This window comes from Brienomyrus brachyistius, chromosome 7 (genome assembly GCF_023856365.1).
Source record: "Brienomyrus brachyistius isolate T26 chromosome 7, BBRACH_0.4, whole genome shotgun sequence".
In the NCBI taxonomy this organism is placed as follows: domain Eukaryota; kingdom Metazoa; phylum Chordata; class Actinopteri; order Osteoglossiformes; family Mormyridae; genus Brienomyrus; species Brienomyrus brachyistius.
In genome coordinates, this window is record NC_064539.1 from 25,262,085 (window position 1) to 25,280,648 (window position 18,564).

General features: G+C 45.7%; 1 protein-coding gene across 1 annotated transcript; it reads left to right on the forward strand.

Annotated features, from left to right (window-relative positions):
• The first annotated feature begins 295 nt into the window (after nt 1-295).
• mmp11b (matrix metallopeptidase 11b) lies at nt 296-16,653 on the forward strand. The gene is made up of 8 exons (XM_049020919.1): nt 296-546; nt 8,134-8,411; nt 9,795-9,938; nt 12,285-12,418; nt 12,530-12,747; nt 13,017-13,221; nt 13,778-14,038; nt 14,575-16,653. Exons 1-8 carry the CDS (start codon nt 433-435, stop codon nt 14,697-14,699), a joined length of 1,479 nt encoding a protein of 492 aa, XP_048876876.1. The 5' UTR covers nt 296-432; the 3' UTR covers nt 14,700-16,653.
• The last annotated feature ends 1,911 nt before the right edge of the window (nt 16,654-18,564 follow it).

The following is an 18,564-nucleotide window of genomic DNA, read 5'->3' on the forward strand; positions in this document are numbered from 1 at the left end:
GCAATGACACCACAAGCGAATGCAATCGGAATCAAAAGCGCTAGCTGTTTGATCACTAAACATAATTTCATTTTATAACCGCAGATACCTCGGGAATCTAGAGTACATATTTTAAATATCACACTTTTTGTGCCTGTAGAATTATATTGCGTCTGTAATGAGACAATGCTTAAAAATGCTGGAATACACAGCAGTGCCGGTCGGCAGGGGTAGTATAGCCGGGCAGTAAGGGGTTAAATAACGTTGGTCCAGGAGAAAATATCTCTCCTGCCTATAAAAAAAGTTGTGTTTTTTGGAGAACAAAGAAATCACGGAGTATAAATACGCAGCAACACATCTCTTAGACACTCCCTGACTGTGAGGCAAGTTGAGCGCAGCCTCCATCCCATCACGCCGGGAGGTGAAATCTGCAGGTCCGGCTCAAAGCGAAGGATGATGCTGACTCCTAGGCTGCTGTCCAGCGCATTAGCCTTGCTACTTTCCCTCTGTGCTCATTCCCTTCCCGTACCCGAAGGGAAAGCATCCAACAGGTACAAAGCTGCAGCGGTGAGTGACTTAAGATGATTTTTTTTAATCTAAAGCACTTTTAAACTTTTAAACTTTAAATTCTGTGACTATATGGAGTGTAGTCTGACTCCGAACTTTTTGCATTTGATTTGCATTGAATCGCTTCACTATATATGGCATCTGCTGGATATTCCGTTATTATTTATTTCAGCGTTTCGCTGGCTAAGCCAGAATAAACAATGTATATGCACACGTACACCCCTAACCACCATGCTGTCCCATGCGGTATATAGGAGAGTGTCGACCGATAATGATCGCAGCGAGTAGCGGTTAAAGTATCTGCTGCCAGTTACTTGCAGCTGTATCACGGGTTCTGTCAGGTTGTGTCTGTGCTAAAAATAGCGTTTATTTTCATAAACAGCACAGCGCAATATCACTTAAGGTAAGAAACTTGCCTGGAAATACCGAACCGTTAAGATATTAAAAAGAAAAAACACGGCCGTGTTCCTATTCATTCAAAATAAATGCCCCTGTTGATAAGTGAAAATCTTTAAGTAGTTTTCAAGTATAAAAAGGAACACGAACGACTCAGGCGCTTTTTGACGTTTGACGCACCGGCAATTTGTGGGGTTCAGAGACCGAATCCCTAGCGCACTAATCTTGTCATTCCTGCGGCTCAGATCTTTGTATTTCTCGACCCATGCTATCGCCTCTTCTGTCCTTTACCTTAGACTTACGTTTAAATAAACCCCATCAAAGACAGCAGACTGAGGCATTCACATTCTTATTATTTTGTTATTTTTTTGCATGTTTTTTTTTTTTTGCTCTCGAATACTCCCTGGAAAACATTTCTTTGATTACATATAAGGTGCAGCCTGTTGTTCAGTAATAGGCTTAAGCTTAAGTGGGCGGTATGGTATGCAGTCACAGTCGCAAACAGTGCCCTGCGGTGTGAGGTCTCGGGGGCCATTATGAAGTTTTGCAGGTTAACTATCTGTAGTAAATGTTTTTCGATATGTGTTGAACTTCATCTGCTTATTATTATTTTTATACTTTTCCCCTCATTTAAATGCGTCCTTCCAGGAGTGATCCGATAAAATCGTCATACCACTCAGCTCTTTGCTCTTTCTCAGTTATTATAGCTATTCATCGCCTCACAAAGGATGTTAACATCCCCTTTTTTGGGGGGGGGGGAGGGAGGGGGTGCTCCGGCAGCACGCGACACGCAGAATTAGCAGCACCAGACAGATTTACAAGTTTCCAGCGGTTTCAGCTTATAGAGACTCGACCCAAAGCACAAAGAAAAGGAGGCGAGCATGTGGATCTGTTTCTGATCTACCGTGAAAAGGAAACGATAAACGCGTGTCCCCTGTACACAGTGAAACAGCACCAGGGTTTCCCGACAAAAAAAATATCTAAATGGTGGCAAATGACATGTACGGGAAGCGACTGCTGGCATATAAACACAAAAAGTCTTAATTCCCCTCTTCCTCGCCCGTATGCAGGAGACCAAAGTCCGGCAATGGAGCGGTGCAGTCAATTTGTTCCCCGTCGCTGATAAAAGAGAAAGACGAAAGATTATGCAGGCAGGGGCAAGTTATCTGGCATCTGCTGATAGTTAACAAACCTCACTGTTTGCTGACGCAGGGGTATTTGAAAGCGGCAGGATTGCCGGGGACACAGAGTAACAGGGTCTCATTTCGTTGGTTCTTATATCCCTATGATAATTCCTGAATACCATTTTCTACTCACGTACGTCAACCCATAATACAATTGCAGAATAGTTCCAGTTTCGGTTTTTATTTACTTAGATCTGCCCCACATAGGGTTTGAGAAATTGAGAATGACCCACAAATGCATGGCTGACATGTTTCTGCCTGCTGTTAAGCAGACGCGCAACTGATTTATATGTTTCAAAAATAAAAACGATCTCTGTGATTTAAAGTGGTTGGGGTGGCCCATATATATCAAAGTCTTTGGTAACCAGTGTAATTAATTACGAGGATGAGCAGAGGCAAGTAACAGTGAACGCGATCTGAAATATTGGTCTAATTATTGGAAGGCGTGTTGCGTGATTCTGTATTTAAGTAAAAAAAAATACCGACATATAAAATATTATGACTCTCCCTCAATGGCATGTGACAATATAAATTGTTTTGGGTGGAAGTAAAGGCAAGGATGTATTTCGGAATGAGACTGAGGCGATGATGCTGCAGTTACACCGAATATCACTGCGTTTCTTTGGATAAGAATCGATATGACTAAGTTTAGGTTTCATGAATGACCGTGTGGCTACACGAAGGAATCCAGCCAGTGGAGGGTTGTTTAGGCGAACAGCATTTCAGAAACACGGAGCTGATCAGGTACTCAGAAACAAGCAGCTACCTGCACTCGTAATTGTAGCTTAGCTTAGCTTCGAGCCCTTTAATGGAACTTGCGGCAAAATCAGGAGTATGTAACATTCTTGTACAGTTTTTTTCCTTTGATTTGTTTGTTCTTAGAAGTTTTTGAGTTAATTATCTCTTTTTCAGGTACGTCAGTGTCATGGGCAGTTCTAGACTTTATTTAGGCTTATTTAGACTTCAGACCTTATCAAGGTTTCAACCCCAGTGTTTTTGTCTGAACCCTCCAACCATTTAGCAATTTGTCTCATATTTTCATATAGGTTTTGCACCTTCTGATCTGCACCCCCCCTCCCTGCCCCCCAGCAATTTCAGGCCTAATCATGAGGATTGGTACAGGGGAAGTGGTCAAGAGTGTAACTTTGGTTTGAACATGGGGGGGGTTTGAGGTCTCCACATGTTTAGTGTGAGACATGATAATTGGGGGGGGGGTATTAGCCCCCCCATCTCCCTGTAATTTATGAAAGTGGGGTCTCGTATTTCATCAGGGAGCCACGGGTCGAGTCCTAGAATCACACCGGTCACTATACTAAACATTAGGGCATCTTACTGTGGGAAAATTTAACCCCATTTACTGTCACTGACACTTTTGCACAGTGGAGAAATTACTCTGGATAAATTAGCACTTTGTTACATAGCACTTAAGTCCCTCAAAGCGTGTATGGATCCCATGCAGGGGGGCCGACGTGCGGAGGACAGGGAGGACACGTCCCCACCAGTTATATGGGCACCTTGAACTATTCCCCCCACTTCTGAGGGAAAATAATAAGCAAGTAGCATATTTAAATATGCTCGGATATCTACATTATTGAACCGATCAAACTACTGTATGTTGACAATCACAAACTACTCACAACATGTGACTGCTGCAGAAGGAATGTACTCACACACACGTGCATCCCTGTGCAAACCTGTACTTACGCATACAGATTCCCACTCTCTTCCTTTCACTTCTTTTGTAGGTAGCCTTATGATGCTCTTCCATTGGCATACAGGAATCGATCCGTACCTGAGCCACACTGAGGGAGGCTGGTTACAGTGCAGTTCCAGCTCACTTTGGTTTTCCACTGCAGAAGGGTCGGTTCGGTCAAGGCATTTCCGTGTTTGGAGACCGACAGTGATGCAATACATCTATGAATGTGTCCTCCCAACATTACAGTACACTGGTGCTCCGTAAATTTAATCACACTGTACACACTGTAGAGACGGCTATCTGTTGTTTAGGCTGTTGTCCAATAGGCTGTTCATGGGTAATTGGCAATTCTATACCAGACAACAATGTAACAGTGTATGTACAGTATATTGGGCAGTGTCAATCAAGATGTTTAGTCTATTAAATCATTAGCCCAAATTGTGCCAAATGCCTTATAAAGCATGGCTTTTGCTCACTGTTTTGTACCCACCCCCCCCCCACCACCACTTCAAAAATCCCTCGTGCAGTTATGCTGGTCATCCAAGGTAACATGGGTATTAGTAATGTAAAATACTTGATAGGTGAAGACATCCAATGTGATTGATAACATGGCATATGTACCAAGAGGAGGCTGATAGCCTTAAATAGAGTGTCCCCTTTTGGCTGTCCGATTAGACACTCACAAGTGCAGACAATTTCTAGTGCGTAACATTCCCCGTGGTGACAGTGAACAATGATGTGCAGGGTTAGAGTAGATCTGTCAGTTGACCCGGAAATCTACAGCACATGTACATTTTCAATTACCTTGGAATTGGAAACATACGTGAGAAGGATGTGAGTCAGGAATTACATCAGATATACTCGAGCCATGCTCTGCATTATCAGTGCAGAGATGTTTAGACTCATATGGGCAGCGTTATCTCCTGGAAGTCTATCACTGGCACGGACACCAAGGCATTGTACAATGCTGGAGCATTCATGGTTTTAGGAATAAGGCTTGGAAAGGACATCAGTCTATTGGTTCATTTCCTCCGCCGGTCAACTGCAATGGAGACCCAAGGTACTGGGTGTGTCAAAGTTCGCAGTGATATGATCATTCAGGATCTTGCTTCTCATCAGCACCGCCATCTGTCAAGGTGCTTGCAGGTTTACTGCGGCAACCTTTGGTAGAAATGTACTGCTAGCAGGAGATAAATCCACATCGTGATGCATCCTTGGCGCTAACTAATCCAAACAAAGGCCGATGGGGGTTACCCTGTTTTTTTAAATCTCAGTCAGACTCTCGGCTGTGATTCTCAGCTCTCTTGTATGTTCATAAGCGGGAATGCTCTTTTTGGGTTGGGTTGTCATTGAACATTTTCATACTTTGCTTATGATGTGAAATCTGCCATTAAACAGATAATAAACTAAAATGATTTACACCCATCATTTTACTAGAGATTAAGATTTTTTTTGTATTACTAAAACCCAGATACAATAATACTGCGATTCAGATGCAGTAAAACTGCCCTCTTTTCTATGTGTTTTGACTTCACCCCTAATCCCTCATTTGTGGATCTTGGCAAGGTCATTATTGGCCTCACAAGGTCACGTGGAGGGCAGGTTTGTGTACTTTTGGATTTGACTTATGACCTCTCCAGAGGACCAGCATTCCAGTATCTCCTCCTTTACAAACTAGAATGGAACTCCAGCTATTCAAAATGTTTACTTGATATATTTACAGAACAATAGATTCTTAAAATCTATGTATTACAGCATGTAATATATGCCTGTGGAGAATATATGTAATTTAAAAGTAAATGAAGTATTGAAATTATGTTACAATGGAAAGGATACTTGAGGGACGCACAAGTGGATGTTGTAACCGCTTCCACCACTGACCAAGGGCTGCGGTCAGACGATCTCCAACGGGGAAATTGTTCACTCACATTGTCAGCTTCACTTGTCTAACTGCAGACGAGTCCCGGCGGATCTAGATGACTGTTGACAAGAGCGAAAAAGGCCTCTTGCTTTTCAAACACCTTTTTCTGGGGTCCTATTTCTCCTTGCCCCCCCACAGTGGTGAACATTCAGCGCCAGGGCCAAAGTTTAATCCCCTGCATTTGGCTTTTGCGAGCATTTGAACTCTCAGCTATAAATTCTGCGACGACCTGCCTTCTGTTCCTAATTTGCTTTGTTGTTTGAAAAACCGTCATGCCTCAGACCGCTCTGACTCCAAGCCAGAATCAAAGTCACTGTTGTTTCAAAGTAACGGCTAACTGTTTCATTCTGGAGATCCCTTAGCAGCCCCTAGATGAGTGTCAGTGTTACTGCACGTGATTTAGATCATCAAAGGGTGAGGTAAGGTAACATTTGAGGTTAGTAGAAGGCTTATGGTCTGAATGTAGGTCAATGTTTAGACATGGGGATTTCACTGTGGTTGAGACTGAATTGTTGGAGGTTTTGTAATCATTTTTAATCGATGATCAGTCTACACCTGGAGCCCTTGGATGTTTTGTGTGGTACTTTAAGAGTCCATGCCAGTCAATCCTATGATCTTAAGTGCTAGCTACTCTTACTAGTTTGCGTACATACAAACCTCAGCCCCATCAGCTCCTGGTTCTTGTTCGTGCCAGAAGTAATCTGATCTGATATTTCAAGTGTGAAGTATTAGCTCTCACTCCAGCTCAAGATTGTCTGGATTGATAATATACCCCCATGAAGTGAAATTATCCACCCCACAGGAGCACATAAACACACATTTAAGCAGCACAACTCAAAGTTTTCTTGAGGTGCAAAGGATTTACATGGCAATTTCCAGGCTGCAATCCCTCTCGGTGCTGGGGAGGGGGGGTCACATCCCAACAGTTGCCTCTATGTTGTGTCGGATTAGATACTGTGAATGTTATATGTTCAGCTTGAAAGCAAAGTGGATTAGCTCAAAAGACGTCCGTATGTCTGTGGTCTCCTTGTGAAAATTGGAGGCCCCATATCCCAGAGAAGCATCCATGGCGACACACGTGAGGAGTGCTACTCGGCCTCAGCGGCACTCCCGGCGTCTTGCTCAGATGACAGGGGGCTCATAGAGTGCTCATCTCTCGATGAATCAACACAGAGGGTCACAGGGTCTATATTTACCAAGATACACCCAGACAACTGCTTTTATGGCTATTGTTTACCGCACGTTGTCACATCTTGGCAGATGGTGTCTTTCTACAAACACAGACTTGTAGACCACAGGAGAGCTCAACCAGAATCTGTGTGTGGGGGGGGGGCACATGCAGGAATGTCACGGAGTTTATGTCCATCCCACAGAAGTGTCACTTCTTAATTAAAGAGTAGGTAGAGAGGTTATGAAAACTACACTGTTCATTCAAGGTCTATATCAGCACGAATGTCACATGAATGTAGTTTAGAGGGAAAAACAAAAAAACCTCCATAATATACTGGATACAAACAAAACCTCTTTTGAACTTCAGCTGGTTTTTCCATGTGGTTATTGGTAGATTTTACTATAGTAAACTTTTTCGACCAGTGTTTAAATGACCTGTTCTGCTCAGATTCTTACTCTGTGTTTGTTCTGTTGTAAAGGACAGATAGGGGTTGACGTGCCCAAAAACATCTGCGTTTGCGTAAATATTCCATACCCAAGTACAAAAATATGCTGCTATGTTGGGTTTGTTTGTTGCTTCTTAAAGAGAGTTAAAATATGGATACGCAACACAACAAAAAACAGAGTCTTGTACCGTACAGCTGGCCTTTGATTTCAAAAATATGTGAAAATATGTGACGTCCCTCCTCCATTATGTCTCAGCTCTGCCCCATTCAATATAAACCCAAGCGCTCATGAAGGTAACTGACTCTGATGACAAGTGTGAGATTATCAGGTCATCAGCCATTAAAGAGGCAGGAAATTAATGCAGAAGATGAAGGTTAACATGTGTCTGCCTCTCAATAGACGCAATCTGTAATGTTCTCTGTGGTTTTTCATTATAGTTTCCCAGTATTAACTTTAAAGACATAAAAATTGCATCTTAAATTGCTTAGTATATGTGTATATATAGTCATACTGGTATACTGGTTTTCCTGAGCACGTATTTTGCACCCTTGTCCTTTTTAGAGTTTTTTTTTACACGCCATCCAGTTCTTTTGGAATATAAACCATGATTTATATTCTAACCTGCATCAATATCACTGCATCGGGCTTGTGGCACCCGGTCCAGTCAGACCCCATAGTAACTCCCCATAGTAACTCCCCATAGTAACTCCCCACAGTAACTCCCCATAGTAACTCCCCATAGTAACTCCCCATGATTTCTTCCCGCTCCTCAGGGATGGCTGGAGAAGCCCCATCTGTACCCGGACAAAAAGCGGGGACGTCCCGTCCATGCTCAGGACACAGTGAAGGAGGCCTTCGACATGAAGGGGGTCCCCTCCGGAAATGACTCTGAGCTGGGGAGGCGGCCCCGCTGCGGGGTGCCGGACTACACTGCGCGCGAGGTCCTTGAGGCGGTGGAGAAGGCGAGGGCCCACGGGAGGGGGCAGCGGCGACGGCAGCGGCGGTTTGTGCTCTTCGGGGGACGCTGGGACAAGACCAACCTCACCTACAAGTAAGGCCTGCCCTCAATGTTCAGGTCTGGTCATTGTTATCCTTAGCAGGCATGTAAAGTGTGTTCCTTTGATTTGGAGCATCCATGAGCTTTTACATTACTCATAAATTTATGGGGGGGGGGGGGCGACACTCCGAGGCTCACCCCCCCACATGGGGTTTGTCTTTGAGCCCCAGAGCGTCCGTCCGCTGACTGTCATAACGTCTTCCAAGTCATGCATCCACGGTAAATCTGACACGGGCCCCTGAAAGCCAAACAAAGGAAACACCCCGGGGGTTGGGGGGGGGGGAGGTATCTCTCCCTTAAACCTGCTTTTACGGCTTTGTGCGGGAGAGGAAGGCCTGGGGGGCTGGTGTCCTTTCTGCTCCGGTTTGTAATGAAGGTTCTTCTCTGGGCCCCTGCTGTCTCTAATAAGACCACGTCGGTGTCAGCGGGGGGGGCTCTGTCCGGGCATGCCATGCCGGGGGGTGGGGGGGGTTCAGACAGTGATAGGGTTACCCGGCCCCTTCAAGCTACCTGCCCGGGCTCGCGGGGGGGGAGGGGCCCCTGACCTGGAACAAGGACAAAGGGCAGAAATACAGGGGTCCGACGACCCAGGACCGGCCACGACCGGGGCAGGTGAGATTACTGAAGGGGTGCAGAAGGGACCACTACTACTAATAATAGTAATAGATCATAATAATATAATAATTATTATATTAATACATTTTTCTGTATAAAAAATACATTAGAAATGATAGAAAAAAACAAGCAAAGAATTTACCTTGGAATTAATGGGTTTGCCTGTTCAGTAAGAAGAGCTCGCATGTTGAGTGTGCCCTGAAAGGAGACCCTGTCTGTACACCCCCAAACGGCATCAGGCTTGTTAAACGCTAACATGCTGGCCTGGCAATAAAGCCCCTTTTTGTTTTACCCCCTGTGTCACTCATGCTGCAAGTTCAGCACACGTTACACCATTTCAATCACCTGTGACGGCAGGTATTAGCGGAGTCCTGACAGGGCTTAATCAGAGACAGCTGTCTTACTTTGAATAGCCAACCCCCAGCCTGTGCTGCAAAGTTAGCGGCCCCTCTGCTGGTTAGCTGGGGGAGGGCTGGGATTATTATCATGCGGTGCTCAGAGTCTCATACTGATAAGCAAGTTGGTGAATGAAAGCAAGGGATTATGGGCCGGCACAGACTTGTTCGGGTGATTGGTGGACGTTTGCGTATCTGTGTCCATGGGGACTCGGACCTTTTGGGAACGTGGGATTTTCTGTAAGGAGTCTTAACAACCTTTCAGTGCTGCCAAACCCCCCCCCCCGCAGACTGAATCACCTTTTGTGTCAAAGTCTTCACAGATGAAGCACAACTTCCAACTGTATGTGTATGCATCACCCCCCAGGATCGTCCGCTTTCCCTGGCAGATGAGTGAGGACAAGGTGCGGCGTGTCCTGCAGGAGGCGCTGCGCGTCTGGAGCGACGTCACCCCTCTCAACTTCAAAGAGGTCCACGGGGGCCGGGCTGACATCATAATCGACTTCACAAGGTCAGAGGGACCGATGCCATGTGGGAGGCCACCAATTACACACCTCTGAACCTGTGCATTACACACAACAGAAAGCACCTATCAGGCATCTATGAACCAGCAAGTCGCACACCTGCAAAACAGCCACTTAGGCAGAGCCCACCCGACAGGGGCCGATGCAGACACGGCCAATCGTGAGCGAAGTAAACGAGGGACTTCATGCTGATTACGAACGTGTAAACTATCCCCTGACCACAAGTTATCATTATTGCCATTAAACAGGCTGTTTACTGAGCTCCAGTCCAACTCTCAGACAAGTCTGTTTACGTTACTGTGAAGAGAAAATCACATGACTCTTAGCAAGCCTTCGTTGTTTACATGCTATTTTTCTTTACAAATTAAAACGTGCAGACTTATTTCAGTTGAGGTGGCTTGACGAACAGCATCTGTTGAAGTTCATCAGAAATATAAATGACAGAGAAATACTTTCTCCTCACAAAGACTATAATTTCTGGCATATTGGAATTTGCCTGTTTTTTCACGAGGGCGGCTGAGCTCAGCAGATGTCTCTAAGCTCATTTGAATGCCTCTCGTTTGATGCGAATGGATTTCTTTCGCAAATCGCATATGACGGACTACGACACTGTGCTGTGTAATTACAAGTGCGCCGGTATCAGTCAGCACCTAGAAAGTGTACGTTCAGGCGATAGGGAAGCCTCAATTTAAACAGGCAACGACAGCAGCTGTTTAAGGATTTAAGAGGGATTAAAAAACATGGGAGGCGGGAACTTTAGCTGCTGGTTCTGCACAGAAGGGACACTGTTATCTTTAGGGCTGGGTGAGGAACATACCACCGCAACTCCAAACCGGCAAAATGCAGAAAGAGTAACAGCTCCGGGCCCACAGAGCAGGTCAGACTGCTCATCGCTGTGAAACACTGTGGAATTCTCTGTAATTATAAATCACTGTCCGTCAGAAATGCAGCAGAGTAGATTACTGGACAGACAAAGGGGCACAGTATTGATCCCCCCCCCCCATTTCTAAAGGCATTTCTGTCTGTTTCTGATTACTTCGCTCCTTAGAGGGAGGAAAACGACAGGAAAGAGCAATGAAATGAAGGTGTTAACTGAAGGACCTCAGCTACTCCTTTGTTTTCATTTTCCCGCCAGTCAAGCAGACCACCGGGGTTGTGAACCGGGAAGCTGGCAAACCCAGAAAGGGGGGGGGGGGGGGTCTAGCCAGCCATGCTTTGTACTTTTAATGAACCACTTTTCAGTTCATTACCTCCCTTATCGAACCCCTCAGATCCCATCACCTCCACCCCCCTGGGCCTTATTCCCTCGTTCCGGCCCCCCCCCCCCCCCCCCCCACAGTCATTGGCATGTTTCCTGCCACCGCACCGGCGGTACCGGTTCCTTGCCGGTGGACGGCAGCTTCGCACAGGGAGCCTGGTGGATTTCTTCATCTGGGCCAGACGACGGCATCACCAAGCCTGTACAAGCATCTGTCTTTAATACATATTAAATATATATATATATATATATATATATATATATTATGTGTTAAAATAACACAATTGCCACACATCTCTTCACTTTCATTAGATTTCAGCCTAATTCTGCACTTTTATACAAATATATACTAGTCGATAATGATAATGAAGATTATTTGTGTAAGAACTTAGGAATTCTTTGGTTTTCATGTAACCCCTCTTGTTCTTCTATGAGTAAAGGCTGGGGTCAGAGCATGAGGTCAGTGATTTTCACTGTGGCCCTGGAGCAGAGCCACTCTCCCCCTTCGCCTGCCTTCGCCGTTAGGTAACTCGGTTGGCATGATTTAAAGGCTCTAGAGACTGCAAGCCAAAATTCAATATACTCACTGCCCAAAAGTAAAACTTCTATTCTATTGAGGTGCTTCCCCAAGCGTTTACCTGTAAATATATTTCACTGGAGCCATTTGGATGAAGCATCTTATCATAGGGTCGTACGTCAGTGGGAGTGCAGCAGGGGCACGGATGCCCTGGCAGATCCAGGGGGACCCGCACTTCACAGAGGCCCTTAATTATGTAAAATTATGCAAGTATATAAAGTAAGGGGGCTGGAGGGGGCAGAATTTTTAGCACCCCCCCTGTACATCAGACCTCTTACAGGGATTTACACTAACTTTCAGGGCAGTGTCTTTAACCACTATGCCCCCTAATGTCCAATATGTGCATATGCATGTTTGTGTACTGAACCACACGCCCTAATACCATTACTCTCTCTTACTGACAACACGCACTTCATTTCATCCACAAAGTGAGAGAAAAACAGAAGCAGACAGAGGAAGAAGATTTTTTATTTTTTACCCTTTGTGGTTGATTGACAGGTACTGGCATGGAGACAGCCTGCCCTTCGATGGGCCGGGGGGCATCCTGGCCCACGCCTTCTTTCCCAGGACCCACCGCGAGGGCGACATACACTTCGACTATGACGAGAGCTGGACTGTAGGCAACAGCATGGGTGAGAAGGAGACTGAGGTTGTGTCTGAGTGTGTGTGCCGTGTGAGGATCCATGTGTCACCTTATGTGCCTCCCTTACACCCTGTATTTCCCTGTACCCCCCTCCCCTCAGGAACGGACCTGCTCCAGGTGGCCGCCCACGAGTTCGGCCACGTTTTGGGCCTGCAGCACTCGCTGGAGCCCGGTTCCGTCATGTCACCCTTCTACAGCTTCTCTTACCCCCTGGAGCTAAGCGACGATGACAGACGAGGCATCCAGTACCTGTATGGCCCCCGGAAACCATCCACCCCTCCGCCAGTCATCCCGGAGACCAATGAGATCCATAACATTGTGAGCATGGCCCCGCCCCCTTGCCCACACACTTAGACTTCTGTTTATTTAACCATTAGGCTGCCATAGACCGAGTCACATGACCTGACTAGCGCAAGTCCCAAGTAGTGGGAGGGGTTAACTATGATGCTCATTGCTTTACACTAATACACTTTCTCTCTCTATATATATAGATGAGATTTCCTGGCTATACACACAACAGCACAAAAAAGCGAAGTGTGTAAACTGAGGTTCCTTAATTAAAGGGTCTTCCCCACTTCCCCTCACAGCCAGATGCCTGCAGGACGGACTTCGACGCCGTGTCCATGATCCGCGGCGAGCTGTTCTTCTTCAAGTCCCGCTACGTGTGGCGCATACGTGACGGGCGCTTGCAGGCGGGGTACCCTGCACTAGCCTCCCGCCACTGGAACGGCATCCCCGAAAGTATCGACGCTGCCTTCGAAGACAAGGCGGGGAACATCTGGTTCTTTCGAGGTGCCACCATACCCTTAGACAGCAATATGAAATATCTTGTCCGTGCAGTGATTTATTATTTTACAGACAATGAATGATTAATCTTGGACATCAATTAGATATTTATCTGTTATAGCTTAGTCAATTATTTACCAGTTCAAAGTTTTCAATCGAGTTTTTATTTGAAGTTGTGAATTGCTACTTTGATTCCTTACTACTAAGAAATGTTGCTTGCAAGTTTACTTGGGAGCTATTTTGGCTAATTAGTTAATAGGTATGTCAGTTTTGTTCATGTTTTAATCCAAGCACCATTTAAATGCCTGGAATTGAACTCGGCATTGATTAGATGACTCAGTTATAACCGACCACCCTTGAGGAAGGAAATATAATCAATGCAGAAATCAAATTTGATTTAACGTACCATATTTATTTTAGTAAATATTTGTTTATGTAAACAAATACAAGAGAAAACTAGGATTATTTCCTGCACTTAGTGGACACATTGTGTTTTAAAAGAAAGCAGTTAATTAATACTCTCAGAACTAACTGCCATCTGTGGACCCCCCCATCCCCACAGGTCACAGCTATTGGGTGTATGACGGCGAGCGGCGGATAAAGGGACCGGACCCGGTGAGCAGCCTGGGCCTCCCCGTCTCCGACATCCAGGCTGCTCTCATGGGGGGTCGAGGCAAGGAGCAGAAGACCTACTTCTTCAAGGACGGCAGCTACTGGCAATTTGACCCGCTGGGGAACCGGGTGGAGGATGCCCAGCCACGCAGCCTGCAGGACTGGTGGGGCGTGCCCAGGAACATCGACGCTGCCTTCCAGGATCGATACGGTAACCGCTTGGTAACTCTCCTCTATGCTGCTTGCTCGTTCATGGAAGCCAAAATGTCACACGCTCAAAATCTTGACTCTCAAATACTAGAACAATAACAGTGGCCTCAAATGGTAGGATTCAATGGTCTTTGAACACAAAAGGTCATCCACTATCCAGAGTGTTCTGCAAATTTACTCAAGTCATCGAGTTCTTTTTTCTTTTGGCTGGAATGTCGAGCTGTTTCCGTTTTGCTTCTCCTTCATGTCACCGGAGGCAGCTACCAGCCAAAGCAGTCATTCATCTCCCAGATTCTTGCCAATGCTCTGGTTCTCCATGACACTCATTCGCTGATTCACTGGTGTACTTTAGATATCTGGAAAGTGTTCCATGATTCCAGCGCTTGCCACAGGGGGGGAGCTAAACAAAGGCTCCGGCTTCCTGCGGTAAAGTGTGCGATCGCTGGTCACTTCACGGTCCCACTGTGAAGCCGCCGTGAAGCCCACGGTCTGAACGGCCGCCCTGAGCCTGGTTTTCGTTTCCCCATTTCCTGACAGGGTACGCTCACTTCCTCAGCGGAAAACAGTACTGGAAGGTGGACCCGAAGGAGGGCGGAGTTTTGGAGGGATACCCCCGCAGCATCGGCATGGACTTCTTCGACTGTGCCTCGTCCACTTACTGATGGCATGGGCATGGCGGGGGCCAAACCCATGAAGCCCGGACACAGCACAGATACCGCCGCCTTGGAAGCCTGGTCGCTATACACTACGAGGGATCTTTAACCCCTTCTACTCACGCCAGGACGAAGACTCAGCGTCTTACTGGGAAACATATTTATAACTGGCGAAAATTAAAGGCAGACCAGTGCCACCTCACATCAGAGGTGCTGGAGTGTCCAGTAAATGTGACGAAAGCCATGAAAATGGCATTTTCAGAACAGGGGAGCGTGGGGGAGTTACAAATGTTGTATATATGGAAAGTGTATGAATAATGTATGTTTTGAGGCTGGTCAAACTTCGGGCTGTTTTTTTGAAATATTTAAACCTTTTAGGTCCCGTTTGAGCCAAGCATTATAAATATTTTGTGGCAGTGAACATAGTGCTTCTGGTCAAAGCTTCGATACCAGGTATATAAAATGACCCAGGAACGTTAGTCGAAACAGATTTTATCTTTCAGGCAACAAATAAATATGACTACATTCTGAACTCCTCAGGGGAATTTGGATCCGGGTTCGGGTGCCTCTGTGCTGGTGTGCTGTTTCACCGCCAACTCCCCGACCACTACCAGAGCAGATCAGGTGCTAACATGCCTGTTTGATGCATAAATCATTTCTCGCTCCTAATTTTGACAAATTAAAATAGCAATCTGGTAAGTGTGAATCTTGCAGTACCAGTGTCTCGCATCCTGTTCGCTCTGTCTGTTGATTATACAGAACAACGGCTTGACAATTAAAAAAGCTGAACTATCTCAAACACACACTCCAGTGACAATAGCAGAGCAGGTAACTGCTAATTTATCTTTGACTTTGTACATCCCTTCTCATTTACTGTCAAATTTATTTTAAACTACACTTTTTTTTCTCATAAAGTAACAGCCTGAAACATCACAAAAACGGTTCCATACACTTTGAAAGAATATTTCTTTAAAACTTCAGCATCAAATTACTAATTAGTACACCTTTTAAATCAATTCATATACTTTTGTTGAAGCATTAATTTTAAATTTGGGATTTCAACCCGAAGTGCCCATTGATTCCGGGATAGGCTCCGGACCCCCCGCGACCCAGTAGGATAAGCGGTTTGGAAAATGGATGGATGGATGGATAGATGGAACCCAGCAACCGCCAGCTCCTTAACCACACAACAGTTTTCAGCTAATCAAACTTACGTGTGTCAGCTGAACTTCTTAAACTAAACTAAAGCAAAACATTATCCGTAGCAGTGGTTCCCAACCTGGTCCTCAGGGATCCCAATAGGGATCCACGGTTTTCCTCCATCTCAACTCAACTCAACATTTTTGCTCCCTACCAGGAGCTCTGGTCCACAGACAAGTTCCTACAGGCAGTAAACAGAACGGACAAATGTGTTAACAAATGTCAGCAAAGCAGGTCAGTGCCTGGATTACAGGAAGGCAACTCCATGAGATACTGATTTTACATCTGTAGCGTAACTGGAAAGAATTAGGCTCCTGAAGTATGACTGTCAATTTATCATAAATCGGGACAAAGCCAGTAGTATTGCGTGTACTAATTCATTTATTCGGATTAATGGCCGGTCTTAAAGTAGAGCTGTGTAACTGATTGATCGATGATGCTGTGAGTCAGTGCAGGCCACTGACATCATACATTCCGTTGATATTCTGTCATAACTGTGATCCTTCGGTGTAAATGACGTAAGTGGAGGGGGGGGGGGGGGGTCCTTGTCTTTTTTGTTCCGTACTGGTAGTTTTTACTCTGGACTTATATCCTTTGTGAAAGACAAGATGTCATGTACAACACTCAGTTACTGTAATCTTACCTGTATTTTTGTTAACCATTCTGGTTTATTATACATTGTTTAACCCAGTTATCATATTTACTATGTAAATAATGCACTACAACATCAATATTTTTGGTACAAATAAAGTTTTTCTTTATACACTGTGCTCCTGTCTTTATTTATATAAATATTTACATTACATGCATCTTTGTTTCAAAGCAGTGTTATCCAAGTGTTTACTAAGTGACCTCCGAGGAAATTAGCCTTGAAGTTAAATTAGAGGAGAGTTGCATTCTTGCCGTGCTCCATTTGAGCTCAGAAGTCCAATATTCCAACTGGAACACCCTCTGAAGTCGGAGGCTAAAACCTGTACCTCAGAATTCAAGATGGCTGCTCCTTTTGTCAACAGAAGTGAAAGCTGTAGCGGTATACAGTATATTAGCACTTTCGTCTTATTTGTGGCTCATTAAATAAGTTGTACACACAGTTGTGTCCATCCGCTATCTATGGACATTTTGTTATGGTGTTTTTATGTGCAAAATACCGCATAATGTATAGTTATCAACAGTTATTGCTAACAATGGCTAATAATGAACCTGACTAGAACTGGGGCCTGTTTCACAAAGCAGGATTTCTGTTGCTTAGCTGGATAACTTGTCCGATTTAAGGCAGTCTAGGCTTAAATGTAAGTGAATGAAGACGAAGTACTGGGGTACCTTAACTCTTGAAGTTGTCTGGCTAAGCGAGAAATCCTGTTGTTTGAAAAAAGGTCCCTGGTATTGCTTAATGGCTTTCTGACTGGAACGCAGTTAACTTGGGTGTGATGTCATTCCCAGCACTGACTTCCGACCTCCAAGGTAAATGGAACACAGCATCAGTCCCCAGAGAAGAGGAGGGGAGCTTCAAAAGAGGGGCAGTGGGGGCAAGCGCTTTACTGCTGGTCCAACTCCAACGTCAAGAAGTATGGGGAGGGGGGTTGGGGGCCTGTCTGGTGAGTGAGGCCCCTCTGAGGAGCCAGGCCTGGTCAACTGGCTGACTGACTGACCTTCATATGACCTCAGTATGGTTCCCTGCCAGAGAACCTTTGTCTTTCTGTCAGGAGGTACTAGGTCAACCCTGCAGACACGGTGAGGCTGGCAGCTTAAATTCCTGTGGGGTCTCGCCCCTCTTTTTACACCCCATGTCTCCCTGTCTCGTCCCTCCACCCCCCGATATCCGTTTACAGCAAATAACATGCACTCAGGTAACAAAGAAGATAAAATCGCTTCAGGGAGGAACCTCTCATATAATGGCTGCTTTAATTGCACTTCTGTGCATTTAATTACACGCATGCAGAATTAGACACGTGGTGATTTGCACACAGCGGCAACATGGTGAACGCCCTCACTCTCATTAGCCCTGAGGCCACCGCTAATGATGGCAGCTTTTTATATCACGGGCAATAAGGGAAAAATGTCTGGTGAATCATTAAACTTGCAAGGGCGAGCAGTACGTCGGTTATTTATCACCCAAAGCACATTTTATTACTTACGATCGTCTCAAACGCTTGCAGCTCGCGTGGATGCCGCCTGACGCACCCCCTGCTGCCACTGCGCACGTCTGGCCCAAGTTGCCGTAGCGATGCAGTGCAAGTTTCAGATGTATGGTTATAAAAGTTAAATGCAGATCAGACAGCTGTAGATCCACAGGGAGCAGTGCGTTATCCCCTCTGACAGGGAGCAGTGCGGTATGCCCTCTGACAGGGAGCAGTGCGTTATCCCCTCTGACAGGGAGCAGTGCGTTATCCCCTCTGACAGGGAGCAGTGCGGTATGCCCTCTGACAGGGAGCAGTGCGGTATGCCCTCTGACAGGGAGCAGTGCGTTATCCCCTCTGACAGGGAGCAGTGCGTTATCCCCTCTGACAGGGAGCAGTGCGTTATCCCCTCTGACAGGGAGCAGTGCGTTATGCCCTCTGAACTGGTCCCAGCTACTGTGTTTTTCTTGTCTTGTCTGTAGTTACTAACTGCAGTTACTGCTGGACCGTCAAAACAAAGTGAAATGTCTAGATAACACTTGGGGGGTGGGGGGGGT